The sequence below is a fragment of the Dermacentor albipictus genome, chromosome 1, assembly GCF_038994185.2.
Source record: "Dermacentor albipictus isolate Rhodes 1998 colony chromosome 1, USDA_Dalb.pri_finalv2, whole genome shotgun sequence".
In the NCBI taxonomy this organism is placed as follows: Eukaryota; Metazoa; Arthropoda; class Arachnida; order Ixodida; family Ixodidae; genus Dermacentor; species Dermacentor albipictus.
In genome coordinates, this window is record NC_091821.1 from 204,612,932 (window position 1) to 204,627,716 (window position 14,785).

Consider the following 14,785-nt stretch of genomic DNA (forward strand, 5'->3'; position numbering starts at 1 on the left):
TAAAGATGTAAAGAAAAATATTTATTCATATAATGACACTGAGATCATGTTTCCTCTTACATATGTAGCAGGATTAATGTATAAGGATTTCAACCTGCTTATTACTATCACACAACACAAATGAACACACGAACAAGATCATGAGAAGTATGTAATGGACATGCTTTTTGTAAAAACAGCATTTTTTTTCAATTATGAACACCTTACAATTAAAAAAATAACACGCTAAAATTTAAAACAGTTTTGCAATGTGACTGAGTAGATTATTATGCTTCAATGTGTACTTGGCACATCAGTAAATGCTTTACAGACATGACAAGTTGACTGGAGAATACTTTACAAAGTAAAGAGTACTTTGGACTTTTTCAGATATTGCACTACAAGGAGAATAAAAAAAAAAAAGAAAGAAAGGGTGGGGGGAGAGAGAAGGATTGAAAAAATACTCCTTCAGGCTGCACCTCAAAGTACAATGCACAAAGTGCAATAATTATCACAGTTAGAAACAGTGAAAATATGTGTGCTGTACGAGGTTACTTTTTGGCCTTCTCTTTTTGAAATTTCACTTTAACAAGATATGTCATCTTCACCTGGTCAGTATTGTACACAATATACTCATTATACAAAAGGGTGGTATTTAACTGTTGACGCCGTATCAGCTTCCCACATGCCAGATTGACTCCATTTGACCTGCAAAGACAAAACAATAGCCTACACTTAATGTTCATGCTCACAGAAAAACAGGAAGGTGTATGCTAACTGCAAGCACAGTAGAACCGCATTAATATGACACCAGTTGTTACATTTTGCCTGACTGCGAAATGTGCTACATGTTAGTCTAGTCGGAGCACAAGACCTACACATATTTCATGCAATGAACTAAAGAAGGCTAGAAGGGAAACAGAAGAACTGAAGAAATGGTCTAGAAATGGATTATTCCATTCCAGCTGTCCCAACCTTGTTGCTCGGCTATCTACGATTTCTGCCGGAAAATTTTAGATCCTTCAGTAAAGCACAAAGTCATTTCATGAAATATATTTTGTGAAGAAAATTTATCACCAGCTTGAGCACCATGAAAGGTTTCTCACGAGGCACAAAAGTGTGTCATAAAAGGCGTTGCCAAAAGTTGCAGTTTCATCCAAATGGCAAAGTATTAGAAAACTACATGAAGTAAGGTTTGTAGTTTTACTGACCATATAAATTGCAGTAAACATTAGTTTACGAGTTAAATGAACAAGCATGGTGTTACACACTTGCACACACTTTATTACATGACCCGGAACACTAAGTACTCATCAAGCTACCATCCTTCTTGGCTCACCCCCACGTTTTACCTCGCACCCACAGCATACGGTACACGATAGGATATCGTACGTGGACTTTATATGAAGCCTCACACTACTGGCAGCGGCAAAAATTCACCTAGAGTTCCCATATGATTTTTATCGCAATGAAACCACATTACTTCATTATGAGAGCAAGACATTTTTCTTGAACATTAAGTGCAGCCATACACCTAAAATGGCGTGTATTGATTATCAACTACAGTCGCACACACTTATAAAAATATTGAAGTGCGACGAAAATTCCATTGTTATAACGGATAATTGTTATAACTGGGTTGCATTAAAAAAAAATCAGAACGGGGGATGGCGTAGCTGTTCCGAGAAAACTATAATAGCAAGTAGGCTAGTTATCCCCACCACTTTCCTGCATACGGCTTCTGTGTTGACTCGTTTACCTGTTTTAACTCTGCTTACCGCATGCTCCGATCACATTTTATTAGCAAACCCCGGCTGTCAGCATTAAAAAATGGCACTGCTATAAAAACTGCAAAGAAGGGTCATGGGCGGCAAGTGGCATACAAGCTCTGCCAAAGCATTGCTCTAGTGGCCCCAAAAGGCACCTTTTAAAAAATGCGAGAAGGTTGCCATGGCAGCATCTCGGCTTGAGAAATCCAGAAGAAATGCTGGAGCAAGATCACCACAAGCACTTCACCACATACTTCTCACTGGCTTGCACGACAAAACTGCATGTCTGTCAGCCTTGCTTGCTTTACGCAAAGCTTGCCGACATCCTTCTCCAAGGTATCCAGGTGCTCCACGTAGTGAAATGGAAGGTCCCTCGCGAAAACAAGACCATAAGGGACTGAATCATCTACAGGACCTCCCGCAGGGACAATGTTGAGGCAGCCTGCCCTACCACGTCGTGGCTGTCACTGTCGCTATCCAATGCAAGCATCTTTGCAACCATTGATCATCAGTTAGAAGCACTTTGTTTCCAAATCTGTAGCAGTGCGCTTTCTTTTCACCGGCAACGACGTGTATCACAACTGACACTGGGACTTGCGCTCCTTTACGACAACGCCCCTATCATGTGTCACGTGTGGGGCATCGTGTAAATATGGAGCAAGTTGACGACATGATTCAGCAGAGAGTCATCACACCTTCTTGCAGCCCTTGGTCCTCTCGTTGTACTGGTTGAAAAGAAATATGGCTCTATTAGGTTCTGTGTGGACAACTGGCGCCTCAACAAGATTACTCGCAAAGACATCTATACTTTTCCTCGAATAGACGACACCCTCAATTGCCTTCAAGGTGCCGAATTTTTTTTTTTTCTCTCGACTTGTGATCGGGATATTGGCAGGCCCTTATGGCGGAGTTTGATCATCCAAAGACGGCATTCGTTACACCGGATGGTCTATATGAATTTATAGTGATGCCTTTCGGACTTTGCAATGTGCCTGCAACATTCCAGCGTATGATGGATGGCATTTTACGTGGTCTGAAATGGAAGATATGTCTTTGCTATCTCGATGACGTGACCAGAACAAACTACATGCTGTTGCCGAATTTCTGAAGTCTTTTACCATCAAAGAGCTTAGAAGCTTTGTCGGCTTGGCCTCCCATTTTCGTCTCTTCGTACGAAATTTCACCTTAATCATAGCTCCGCATACGAAGCTCCTTGCCGACCCCAGCGACCTTTCTCATTGGATACCGGCCTGTGACGACGCCTTCGCGATGCTGCACCGCCTACTTGCTTCGCCACCCGTGCTATGCCATTATGACCCTGCTGTGCCAACTGAAATACAAACAGACGCCAGTGGTACCGGCCTTGGTGCAGTTTTTGCGCAACGCAAGCCTGGCTTCCCTGAGTATCTTGTGGCATATGCAAGATGTGCCTTCACCAAGGCGGAAGCAAATTATTCGGTCTCCGAAAAAGAGTCCCTCGCAATTGTACGAGCACTAGGAAAATTTTGCCCCTATTGGTACGGCAGGCCTTTCAACGTTGTAACAGACCATCACGCACTCTGACAAGATAAGATACATTTATTTTTTTTCCTCTCAAAACAAAGTACAGAATGAGAGAAGACTGAAAGGAAAAAGCTCCCAAATGCAGCATGAGGACCCCCTACGCCCCACAGAGCAGCAGTGTGGTATACACAACAGAATTCAAAATCACAATACCTGTAATCTATTGCATAATTGTAATTTAACACGTAATCTATTACATTATTGTGATTTTACACAATTAACACAATTCTAACACCAACGTAGACAAAAATACAGACAAATAGAATTCATTCAAGTCCCTTACAATGCAAAAGGATAGAAAGTTGGGCGAGTTGGTACGGTAACATGATCTTGGATTGTAGCGCGAAGTTTAATAGCAATTTCATTGAGAGTTAACGCTCGTCCTGTCTGCTCCTTTCTGTGTCCGTGTCACTTCGCGCTACAATCCAAGATCAAGTTCCCTTACAATGCATTGTCAAACAGTTACATGCTGTTATATTTATAGCGCTGTCCTGTGTCTCTGTCCTGTCCCTGTCTTTTTTTCAATTGCGTTAAAGGCCTTGCCATTTTGAGTTACACAGGTGAGCTATTCGGTTGAAGGCTCGAAAAGATTTATCAATTCCATGAAGGTTTTTGTTGAAAGTGACCTAAGAGAAAAACGATTATCTTCGAGAACATTTAGGTACCTCTACAGATTGTATGATAATGATTGTGTGCGGTATTTGGTGCGACTTAATGGTAAGGTGCATGACAGAGTGACATACATCATATGTAGGTTCATGACATACTAGCTGAAACATTGTTAGCATAAGGCTATTGTTCGTTGCTACAGCAGTTTTGTAAATGCAAAGCAGTTTGAACACATACAAGGTAGTTAGTCTTAAAATATTGAACTGCCTGAAATATTGTCTGGTGCGAGCATTCCACAGTACATTAGCTATCAGTCTTATCGCATGCTTTTGTGCAATAAAAAGGCGCTGTTTATTGTTCTCTGTCATCGTAGCCCAAACTGTCTGGCAATAAGTAATCACTGGCGCTATATATGAATTATAAATGAGGTGTTAAACCTGTGTGGGAAGGGTTAACCTATGTTTACATAACACGCCATTTAACCTGTTCATTTAACACGAATATTTTCAATTTGTAGGTCCCAGATAGTGTCTCAGAGAATACAACACCAAGAGATTCTATACTGGGTACAATATCAATCTTGCAATGACCTAATAATAGTTGGATATCACCACTTACTACTTTATTTTTTGTCCTATATATCACAGCCTTTGTTTTACTCTTATTAACTTTAAGAAAATTTTTATTACACCAGTAATGCAAGTATTCCAAAAATTGGTTGCCACGGGGGAATAACTCAGCTAGTGTGTTTCCTGTGGCGAGCATTGTAATATCATCAGCGTAAGCTACGAGATGAACTGGAAAGGGGGTATGAAAAATGTCATTTATATACACTAAAAGCAATAAAGGCCCTGAAATCCTTTCCTGAGGTACACCAGACAAGATTGGCTCAACATCTGATGAGGTTTCATTTAAACACAAAATGTGTTTGTGGTACTTTCGGTAAGACTGTATTAAAGCAAGACTTATGCCCCTAATGCCATAGTGACTGAGTTTCTGAAATAATAGAAAATGGTCAATTAGATCAAATGCTTTGGATAAGTCTATATATATCCCGAGAACAAGAAGCTTTTCTTCAAAGGCGGCAATTATAATTGATTTTTGTTTAGTCAATGCCATCTCAGTGGATCTCTGTTTTCTAAATCCAAACTGGTAGTCAGAAAGAACAGAATGCTTACTTGGAAAGTTAGTCAACCTGCAACGAATTATTTTCTCTAATGTTTAGACAGTACTGGAAGAATCGATATTGGTCTGTAATTGGAAAAGTCAGAAACAGAACCACTTTTATGTATGGCAACAACCTTCGCTATATGCATTTGTTTTCAGAAGATGCCGGTACTTATACAAAGGTTATAAATATATACTAGTGTCGGGGTTAATAAGTCTATTACAAATTTAAATGGTTGGATTTGAAAACCATATTTATCCTTAGATTTACTTGACCGGAGGATTGAAAACACTAATATTATTTCTGATTCAGTAGTTGGAAACATGAATAAGGTTTCGCACAGGCATAACCAAAAGGAACACCTGGTGTGACACACAGCGACTTTGTAATATTAATGAAAAACTGATTGGAAAGTTCCTTTCTGCACAGAACTTCGCCTTCTTTTTCAATGGAAGCAATAGGACGGCGTGACCGGAAGTTAAGCAAGCGGTTTAGTTGGCCCCATTGGTCTCAGGCACTGTTTCTTGAGGTGGGGTCAAAAGATTGCTAATGTATTCCAATTTCGCCCTCTTCAGTTCTCGGTTTAACTGATTACGGTATTTTTTATATGAGTCAAACTTTGCAGGGTCTCAAGATTTAATGAACTGTGTAACTAACTTGTCTTAATTTGACTAATTAGTTCTGCCGTTATCCATGATTTTCTATTTTTGCATTTTCCTGCGTGCTGCAGAGGAAAAGAAGTGTCGTAAATAGCTTTCATTTATCAATAAATAAATAGGTCATTTATTGATAAGACATATTTCCAGTCAGTGGCGGAAATCTGTTTCGAAAGCTGCTCAAGGTGTTCAGATCAATGCGGCGATACTTGAAATCATGCAGTCCACGAGTGCTATCTGGCCTAACGTTAACGAAAGCGAAGGTTCGGAGGTGATCACAACACGTCTGTATTCCGGCAAAACTGACTTTGAGGAAACAGCAAAACAACTGCACCGTGACATGGTTATCAGGACTGACGATCACATACTTCCAGCATTTTGTACTTCCAAATTTGCCTCTACACCGCTAAACCTACATGACTACCGACTCAAATAGAACGTAATATGTGGGAACATTACAGGATGGTGACATATCAAATGAGAACATAATACGTAGGAGTAAATAGGCTTTAGGTCAGGACCGCGAAAACATGACAAAACAGCCGGGAAAATGCAACTGCAAGACATGTGTCTACACGGTTCCATTGTACCGTATTTACACGATTGTAAGTCGACTCGAATGTAAGTCGACCCCCCCATATCGCGCGCCCGAAAAAAAAAAAAAATAGGAGCATACCCGAGGGCGCATTCGATAACTAAAATTTATTAGTAGCCGACATGGTCACTGGACTACTCGTCTTCACTAGTGCTGCCATCGTCATCGTTGCTGCAGTCCCACAGCGCGTCGTGGTGCAGCGAAATTTCAAATTTGGCAAACGACCACACCAGGACATCTTGCAGAATAGCAGCCCACGCCAAATGCACTCAACCACACGCAGCCGTCAGGGAGGCTCTTTTGACAGGTCCGGTTGGCGTAATTTCGCAGTCTTCTGCCGCCAGCCACTCGTTGTACGTACTCACGGCGGAGCAGAACCTTAAAATTAAGGCGAAGGTCCGGGCTTGTTTCACGACCACGTCACACTTCACTGGCAGTGACCGATCACGCATTTCAGCGACGTACGCCGCAAGTTTAGCCTACAGCTCCGGAAAGCGTCCAGACTTTGGCACGTGGGAAATTTCTCACTTGTCATACCAGGTGAAAATTTGCAGTCGCCACTCTCGCACCACCCGTTTACAAACATCGAAATTGCGGCCCGCTGTGCAGTGATTTGTTTCTTCGGCGTAAAGGATGGCAGCCCTTTTGAACGGTGCTGTGAACGAGTGCCGAACGATTAGTGGGCCTGGAGCACTCATGACGACTGGGGAAGCATAGAAGTAGCACGTAGCCGGCAGTCAAGTAGAACGCGTCAAACCAATACCATGCCAATTGGCGGCGAGGAGTTACGGAGTCGCCCTCTATCGGAAGCGCCTCGCTGCCGTAGTATGAGGGATCACGTGGCGCACTCCTCATAGGTTTTGCTGTCAGCGCTCACTGAAAACACCACGCGCGAGCTCTCCCGGACATTTCTGTAAGTACTTTCGAAACGAGAGAAGTTTCTTACTGTCTAAATAATAATCTTGGGCAAGCTGAAAGCACACAATCGTTTACAGCCGCTATCTCTTTACCGAATACGTACAGTGAACGCCACTGCGCGCGGTCGCCGCGATGGAGTCCCCCGAACCGGCTTCTTGCGTGAAAGGTAGGTAAACGCTGAGAGCAAACTATGTGAAATATGTTGTTATAGTGTTTGTATAACTAAATGGAGCGTAATAGAACGAAGCCTCAATGCAGCGATCGCGCAGATTCGCAGCGACCGACTGCGCGTCTGCATACTTGTCCACGCACTGTTTCGCTTTCTCCGCGCGCGCGTTTTCGCACCGTGCCATGAGCTTTAGGCCGCAGAATATGAGCATTTGACAGTATACAGGCAACCATTGTTGCGTGGGCGCTATCAGAGCTGTTCAAAAATAATTTCGTTGTAGAGACTTCGACGCCTGCGGGGACTGCGATGTGCCGTCGCGACGATGCAATCTTTTTTTTCTTCTAAATTCTTTGACCTTTCAATACTATTTCTCGAGTTGCGTCGCACTGTATGTTTATCGGCGTTCTCAGCGTGCAATTTCCCGCTGCTCCTTTTTTTGTAATCCAGTGCATTAATTCATAACACAAACATGACCATATGCCACGCTTTCTTTAAATGTGCTTCTTACCGCTGCCTTTCCACTCCACTGAACTTGCCAGTATCTATAGCATCGACAAGTTCATAGACCAAACCGTCATGACACTAGTCGGGCAGCGGACTCAGGCGAGCGTCTCAGTGCGCGTTTCCAGAACATCGCAGACCGGGCGCCGTAGCAGAAATCTTCCTCGCGTCTGTGCTTGCTGCATACCCGAGTTGTAGCCGATGACTGCCGGTTTTATGTTTCGCGAGCCAAGCTTCACACAGCTTCTTGTACTGCGGCTACGTGTGAATAAGGCCGACACTGGCCTCCGTTACGTGCGTCCGGCCCTGCGGCACCGAGCAGTAGCCTGCCATGTTGCGCGCCTTCAAAGGCAGCCACTACCTATTGTAGTGATTTCAAGCGTTGTAAAGGAGACACTCGAAGCGGGAAAATTTCGCCACTAAATGAAAACTGCAGCGTACGAGGGAATTTAAACTCGTTTTCAGCTCGCTTCGGCGCGCCCGAAGCAGCCGACGCGGCCGCTGTGTCCACGTGATCCCTCCTAGCACGTCACGCCGACGGTGGCGCCAGCTTTTCCAGTGGTGGAGCTCGAGGCCAATACTAATGCCTTCAAGCACAGAAAGAGAAACCAGCGCGCAGTGTCTGCTCTTCCATGAACTACCGATACTCCCCGCAAGCGCCGCCGTTCTGAGGGTGCCGCCGCAAATGGGAACAGCGGCGCTTCCATCAACTATCGACACCCCCCATAAGTGTTGCATGCACTGTAAAACTCTCAAAAATGTTGAAAAACCCTTCCGCTAAGCGAAATAACATGCGGGATAGCGAAAAGATACGGGTAGGGCCATATAGCAAACATAAAATTCTAACTACGTCGTAGCTCCCGTTGGTATCGCTTTTTTTTGGCGGGGCCATGTATCGGTTTCGATTGTAAGTCGACCCCCCAACTTCAGACTTTCAAATTTAAAAAAAGGGGTCGACTTACAATCGTGTAAATACGGTACTATGAACAAATAAATAAATAAAAGAAGCCAGCAATGTAACTTTTTATTTAATTTATATTGCTGAACTTCACATGTATCCAGTAACGGTGAATGTGACTGGTTTGGTGTTACATTGCTTTTAATGATAACTTCTCTTCATTTACCACTGTAGCAATCCAAATGCAATCCAACACACATGCTGTCCAATTAGTTAGAACTGTTTTGTTTTTATCTTTATTTTATAAATTTACTGGAGAGGTAAAATAGCGCAACAGGGCATATTATGTAAATTCTCCTGAAACTATTCATATTCTGCAGCAATGGCCACCACACATGATACTTTGATGGGTTAAACTTTAAAGGAATAAGACAAATAAACAGTAAACTACATTTAATGTGCCAAATTACCTACACTAATCTTTTATATTCAGTCATCTACAACTGCTCCTGCAACAGTAAGCAAGTAATTATGTTTGTACAAACTCAGTTGTAGTGTTCAATCCACTACCGCAGTCACTTCATAGCCTAACCCTTTGAAGGGCAAAGACAAATATGCAGCACCATGGAATACACCCCAAATGTTCTATGCCTATTTACGGTGCCGTACGTATGTTTGAAGAACGCACCAATTTTTTAACTCTCTGCTGCCCAGCAAGTGCTGCCACATTGTGTGGATACAATCATTTTTTCCCCTCCATTGTCTCTTGGTTTTAATTCCATGGCTTGTTTATGCCGACACGTCTGCGACCGCTCACGCATCTGCATAGGCGCACAGCAGTTGGTTGGTTTTGTCTCGCGGGCTGTTTCCGTTTGTTGCGCCTGCAAAAACTGATACCTGGTTTCTAGTCACTGAAAGGGTCAACACTACATGCTCGCTTGTTTATTGCTCACAGATAATTGCTCACAGCACCTGCATGTTCACAAGCAGGCGCTGCTTGTGCCACTGTGTAGAAATGAGGCTGCCATGCCTGCGTTTCTCTTCTTGAGACTCGCTAAAACTGACTGCCCCTCAGTGGATGTGGGAGAAAGGATTACTGCAAGTTTCTGATTTATTTGGTTTTTCCGATGGGCGCACAACCATAGTTTTCTTGCATGTGCTCACATACATGGTTCCATTGTACTATGATCATGTGCACCGTTTTTTTTTTCTTTTTTTTTTATGGGGTTTAATGTGCCAAAACCACTTTCTGATTATGAGGCACGCCGTAGTGAAGGACTCCGGAAATTTCGACCACCTGGGGTTCTTTAACGTGCACCTAAATCTAAGTACACAGGTGTTTTCGCATTTCGCCTCCATCGAAATGCGGCCGCCGAGGCCGGGATTCGGTCCCGCGACCTCGTGCTCAGCAGCCCATCACCATAGCCACTGAGCAACCACGGCGGGTGCACCGGTTGCTTCTCTGCAAGTTAGTAGAGCGGCTATTCCTTCAATGCAGGCTACTGCCCAAGTGCCAAATTAAGAATGTATCTATTCCACTGTATCTATTTTTTTAATTCTTACTATGAGTATTTATGCAAGCTCCTCTGTATTCATGAATAAACAATGCATGTTTACCAAAGGGAAATATCTTTTTGCCACTTTCTGGTCACTGTACAAAAATTGCAGTATTTTTTTTTTTTCGAAATATGTCACTTTGAAGATTTTAAATCTACAATAAAAAAAAAATTGACCCTGGGGGGGGGGGGGTTCACTTTGGCGAAAAAAATTTACCTTCAAAGTTTTAACATGCAGGGAAGCTGCAAATGGCACTGAAGTTCCTCCACAACTGGTCTACAGGCAGGTACACATAAACCTACAACCTACAGTGCACATACATGTATAAACCAGGTTGCTAAACCATCAAGAAGTTCCACAAAACGGAATGTCAAGTAAAGAAAAAAAATAAAGCGACTTACATATGGGCATAACCAGCCATCTCTGGAATGTATGCGCCAATGCCCATTACACTGCTGATTCCAGGTGGCAACTTGTCATATGTCTTGGAGTGTGTTTCTGTCTTGACAGTTCCCAGGGATACCTGCATTTTTAGAAAAACTAAACAATGTAGCACATGATTAACTGTGACATTGCAGAGTGAATGTGTGCAAGACAACACACACATATGAGTGTAGCGTTCTTAGTTAAAGGACACAATAGACATAAAACATTGCTATGGAACTGGCATCTATCTTGTCTACCTTTATCATAACTTCATTCTCTTCTCCTGTACCCAGGTTTCTGCGCTTCTTCATCTTCTATTCAAAGGATCATACCGCTTCAATGAGTATGTGTAAGTTCAAGACGTTCAAACAAACTTGTTTTTCAACATGGACATGTGCATCCTTTCTTTTTTACAGCAATTATATCTCAGAGCAAGTACCGATTAGGTAAACAAGTTCTTCTGAAGAATCAATGGTATTTCTTCAGAACAGTTTAAAATTGTGATAGCACCATTCACAACTGCGCGGCACCACATGTTCTGAAGCATCTAAAATTCATCAGCACCGAGTGTAGGCTGCAAATATGCAACAGTGGTTGTCTCACAAAAGTAATACGGAGATAGCATTGCTAGTTTAAGCTCTAAAGCACTAAGTATTTAGGATACCTTTTTTGGAAATACTACCTTTTAAAAGGATAGTATTGAGTTAAGTTCTCTGGAGGATTACACTTATGAAATACCAAACAAATCAGTCTTATCGTAAAACCAGACCAGAGGCCTGGCAAGTGAGAAGAGATGCAAAATCAAAACATGAATGACAAAAGCTCAAGCGAGAACAACGAAAATCAAATTTTGACTGGTAAAATATTCTTTCAAATCTCATAAGTGCAACAATCAACTAATGGCTTGCGCGTGAAGGCGGCACTCGAGAAGCCACCATCTATCTTGCCTCACCCTTGCACACTTTCACTCACACCTAGTGCAAAGTGCAAAGTGTGTGCAGCGCAAGAGGATCTTATCGCACTTGACTTCATACAGAACATGATGTGGCTCCTGTTAGGCGGTTGCATTTGTCCCGCCACATGTGATTTCAGAGGTGCGTTTACAAGCAGCCACTTGCAATTCAACCATGTGACCATCTGCGTCCACGGAAGTGTCCATTTATTGTCTCGGCATTCCTTTGCCGTGGAGGCGAAATTTCGTTCTATTGAAATCGCACGCAAACACACTTCATTAAATTGAGGTTCTAAATGCATGGTGTTCTATGGAAAAGAGGTTATGAAAAGTTAAGTACTTCATTATATTGAGAATTTTGTTATACTGAAGTTCATTATATCAAGGTTTAACTCTATTAGACTGGCTCAGAAAGTCGCAAAAAATGGGAAGCGTCATGAACTAGCAGTGAAACCTTGGTACATGAGATGTATGCAATCGGATTACTGTACATAGGGCGGCTGTTAAGTTCTTCATACGTAGTTAAATATTGCAGTCTTTCTATTACAGACACTTGCGCTTTACACGTATTAGAAGCAAAAGAAACTCACACTAACAAGCAACGCTGCGTTTGCAAAAACGAGTGGAATGGCAGAGCTGTGGTAAATCGTTACATGGCGGCGCACGAGTGCTTGTGTTCCCACACCAGTTGCAATTGAGTATTTCAAGTTCTGCGTTCCCCTTGCAAGATACAAAATGCCATCAGCTTGCTGTAAATGGGTGCCACCGTATCATGAATAGCACCAATGGCATATCCTACTGCTTCCCACAAATGAAAGTGTGCAATTACTATCGCGTTCCCCTATCACTGTTTCCAGCATACAACTTCATAATCACAATCACAACTGCAGATAGAAAAATTCTGATAAGAAATGTTCCACAATGTGTGCTGTATTACCACTGCAGTATTGGAGACTGACCAATAATATCTCCATTGCACTAAAAAAGTCCCACAAAACTGGCTGTCAGTTCCTTCAAGAGCTTAAAACTAGGTTTGTGGTGTCCATCCCTCTGTCAGTTTTTTTCTGTTAGGATGATGATCACAATAACTCTTGGTGTCACTATCAAGCCATTGTAAACAGGTCAGCTCCTTATTCTGATCATCTCTCGCCATTGGGGAAATAAAAAAAAAAAACTAGGGAGGACGCTTAAGCTTCACCTTTAAGAGTGGAATGTGAGAGTTTCCAAGATCCCAGACTGCTTCTCACGCTTCTCAGCAACTGCGGGTTATGTAACTGTAATGTTTACCAGGAAACATTGGCAGTGAACGCTATGCATGAAGGCGAGCTGTCTAGTAGAAATGTGGCTTCATGTGTGGGCCGCGATGCTGGTAAGCTCCCTAGATAAAACAAGTTTGAAGGCAGCGACACTCATAATACTTTGCGCCGTCCTTCTCACTCACGCACTTGCTCTCTTTTCTACTTAATCAGAGTCTGTGACTGGTGCATTACTTGCATATGATGTGCTAAATAGCTAGAGGCAGTATTTAATATATTGCAAAAGGTTCAAAACTAGTGTGCAAGCACTAATTAATGTCCTTAGATTTTCTGCTAGCAAAAAATATCTAGAGACGTCAGCGCTAATAATCTTGTCGGATTTTTGCCTGAAGGCACAGTCGTAGCCAAGAGATAGAATGGCATTTCAGAGTGTGCTACGGCAGCTGACATAAAAAAGTACACGGCACTGTAATAATCCGCACGAGAAGCTCCTGCAGCTCTGTGGAAGCTACTGGCGCCTTGGACATAGAGGAAGGCGAACACATCAAAATGTTTTCGTCCGAGTTTTGTTGCCAGCTATCGAAACCTGTAACGTCCCAAGTGTCCGCAGCTGCGTCGTTGCACAACAATACGCAAATGGGGTGTGGTAGCAGACATGCGAATTATATTCACCTTGTGCAAGCATCTGCATTCCCATACCTTGCAGCCTTGGCTCTGCTAAACACTGCTTATGAGACAAAGTATATTTCACTGAAGATAAGTTTTTCTTAGGGTGAAATGCTGCCTGCGTCGGAGCCCCAAAACAGCTGTATGACCTGACCAGCTGTCGGAGCGAACACGCAGCCAAATGACCGCATCGGTGATACACCCCAAACAACAAATGTTTTGGTGCTGTAACAAGAGGTTGCGTTTACTTGAATCCTGGGGCTTTCTTTGAGTTACAGTACATTTTTTCTCACCAGTTCCTTAAGCTTACTTAGCTGACAATAGGGGGCAAACGTCCTTCTGAATATGCTCGCCCATGCCTGGTCATCTGCTCGGTACTTAGTTGGCGTTTGCTACTTGCAGTCATCGTGTACTGTACAAGTGTGGAGTAGAAAATAATATGTTCCGCATGGTCAACACATCAGCGCTAAAGCTGTGGTGCCATCAGCTAGATTAAATTCAAACCTCTTTTATACCTCGACATCGTCTCTGTAGGCCTAACAACGTCAAAACAAAGAGCTGATCGCAATAACAACGACAAATCATACCTAATGTCCTGCCCTCAGTATGAAGTAAGGCTAAGCGATGGCTGATTTCATCTTTTATTTCTTGCTGTTGGAGTGGAGAGCAAGTAACAAGCGTGAATTTGGATTGAAGCGGGCGCATGCAAGGGTGCATACGAGGCACCATAGCTAGTGGTGTAAAAAATAAAACATGCCCAACGTTGCTAGTTGGACAGCATGCATTACGCTTCTTCTTATACTATAGCTTATATTTTGAACTAAGCAATTGCTTATTGTATGTGTGATTTACTTCTATAAAAACATACATATTTATATTTGGTGCGACAACTCACACCGAACATTCCCTTTTTTATTCCAACCTCATTAATTTTAACCCTTCTTGTGGGCACTCCAGTGCAGTTTGGGGAGGAGGAAATTAGCAGGAAAGAAGGAGTGGCGCTACCTTGAAAACCTTTATCTAGGGACCTTACGATGTGGCAGAGGGGAGCGCCATCTAGAGGTGTTTTACAAGGAACCAGCTGCGCTGCTTTATGGCCTCTG

General features: G+C 42.8%; 1 protein-coding gene across 3 annotated transcripts in view; it reads right to left on the reverse strand.

The window, feature by feature from the left end:
* The window catches only part of LOC135896926 (poly [ADP-ribose] polymerase 2-like), a 46,328-nt gene continuing 31,543 nt past the window's right edge, over window positions 1-14,785 (reverse strand). For 2 of the 3 annotated variants that reach the window (XM_065425448.1, XM_065425450.1), the window contains 2 exons: window positions 10,784-10,905; window positions 1-687 (listed from right to left, as the gene is read on the reverse strand). In XM_065425448.1, the coding sequence (XP_065281520.1) occupies window positions 531-687; window positions 10,784-10,905 (279 nt within the window). In that variant the 3' untranslated portion in view covers window positions 1-530. Of the gene's footprint in view, window positions 688-5,098; window positions 5,116-10,783; window positions 10,906-14,785 lie in introns of all 3 variants that reach the window. The other variant, XM_065425449.2, reaches the window with a different exon arrangement.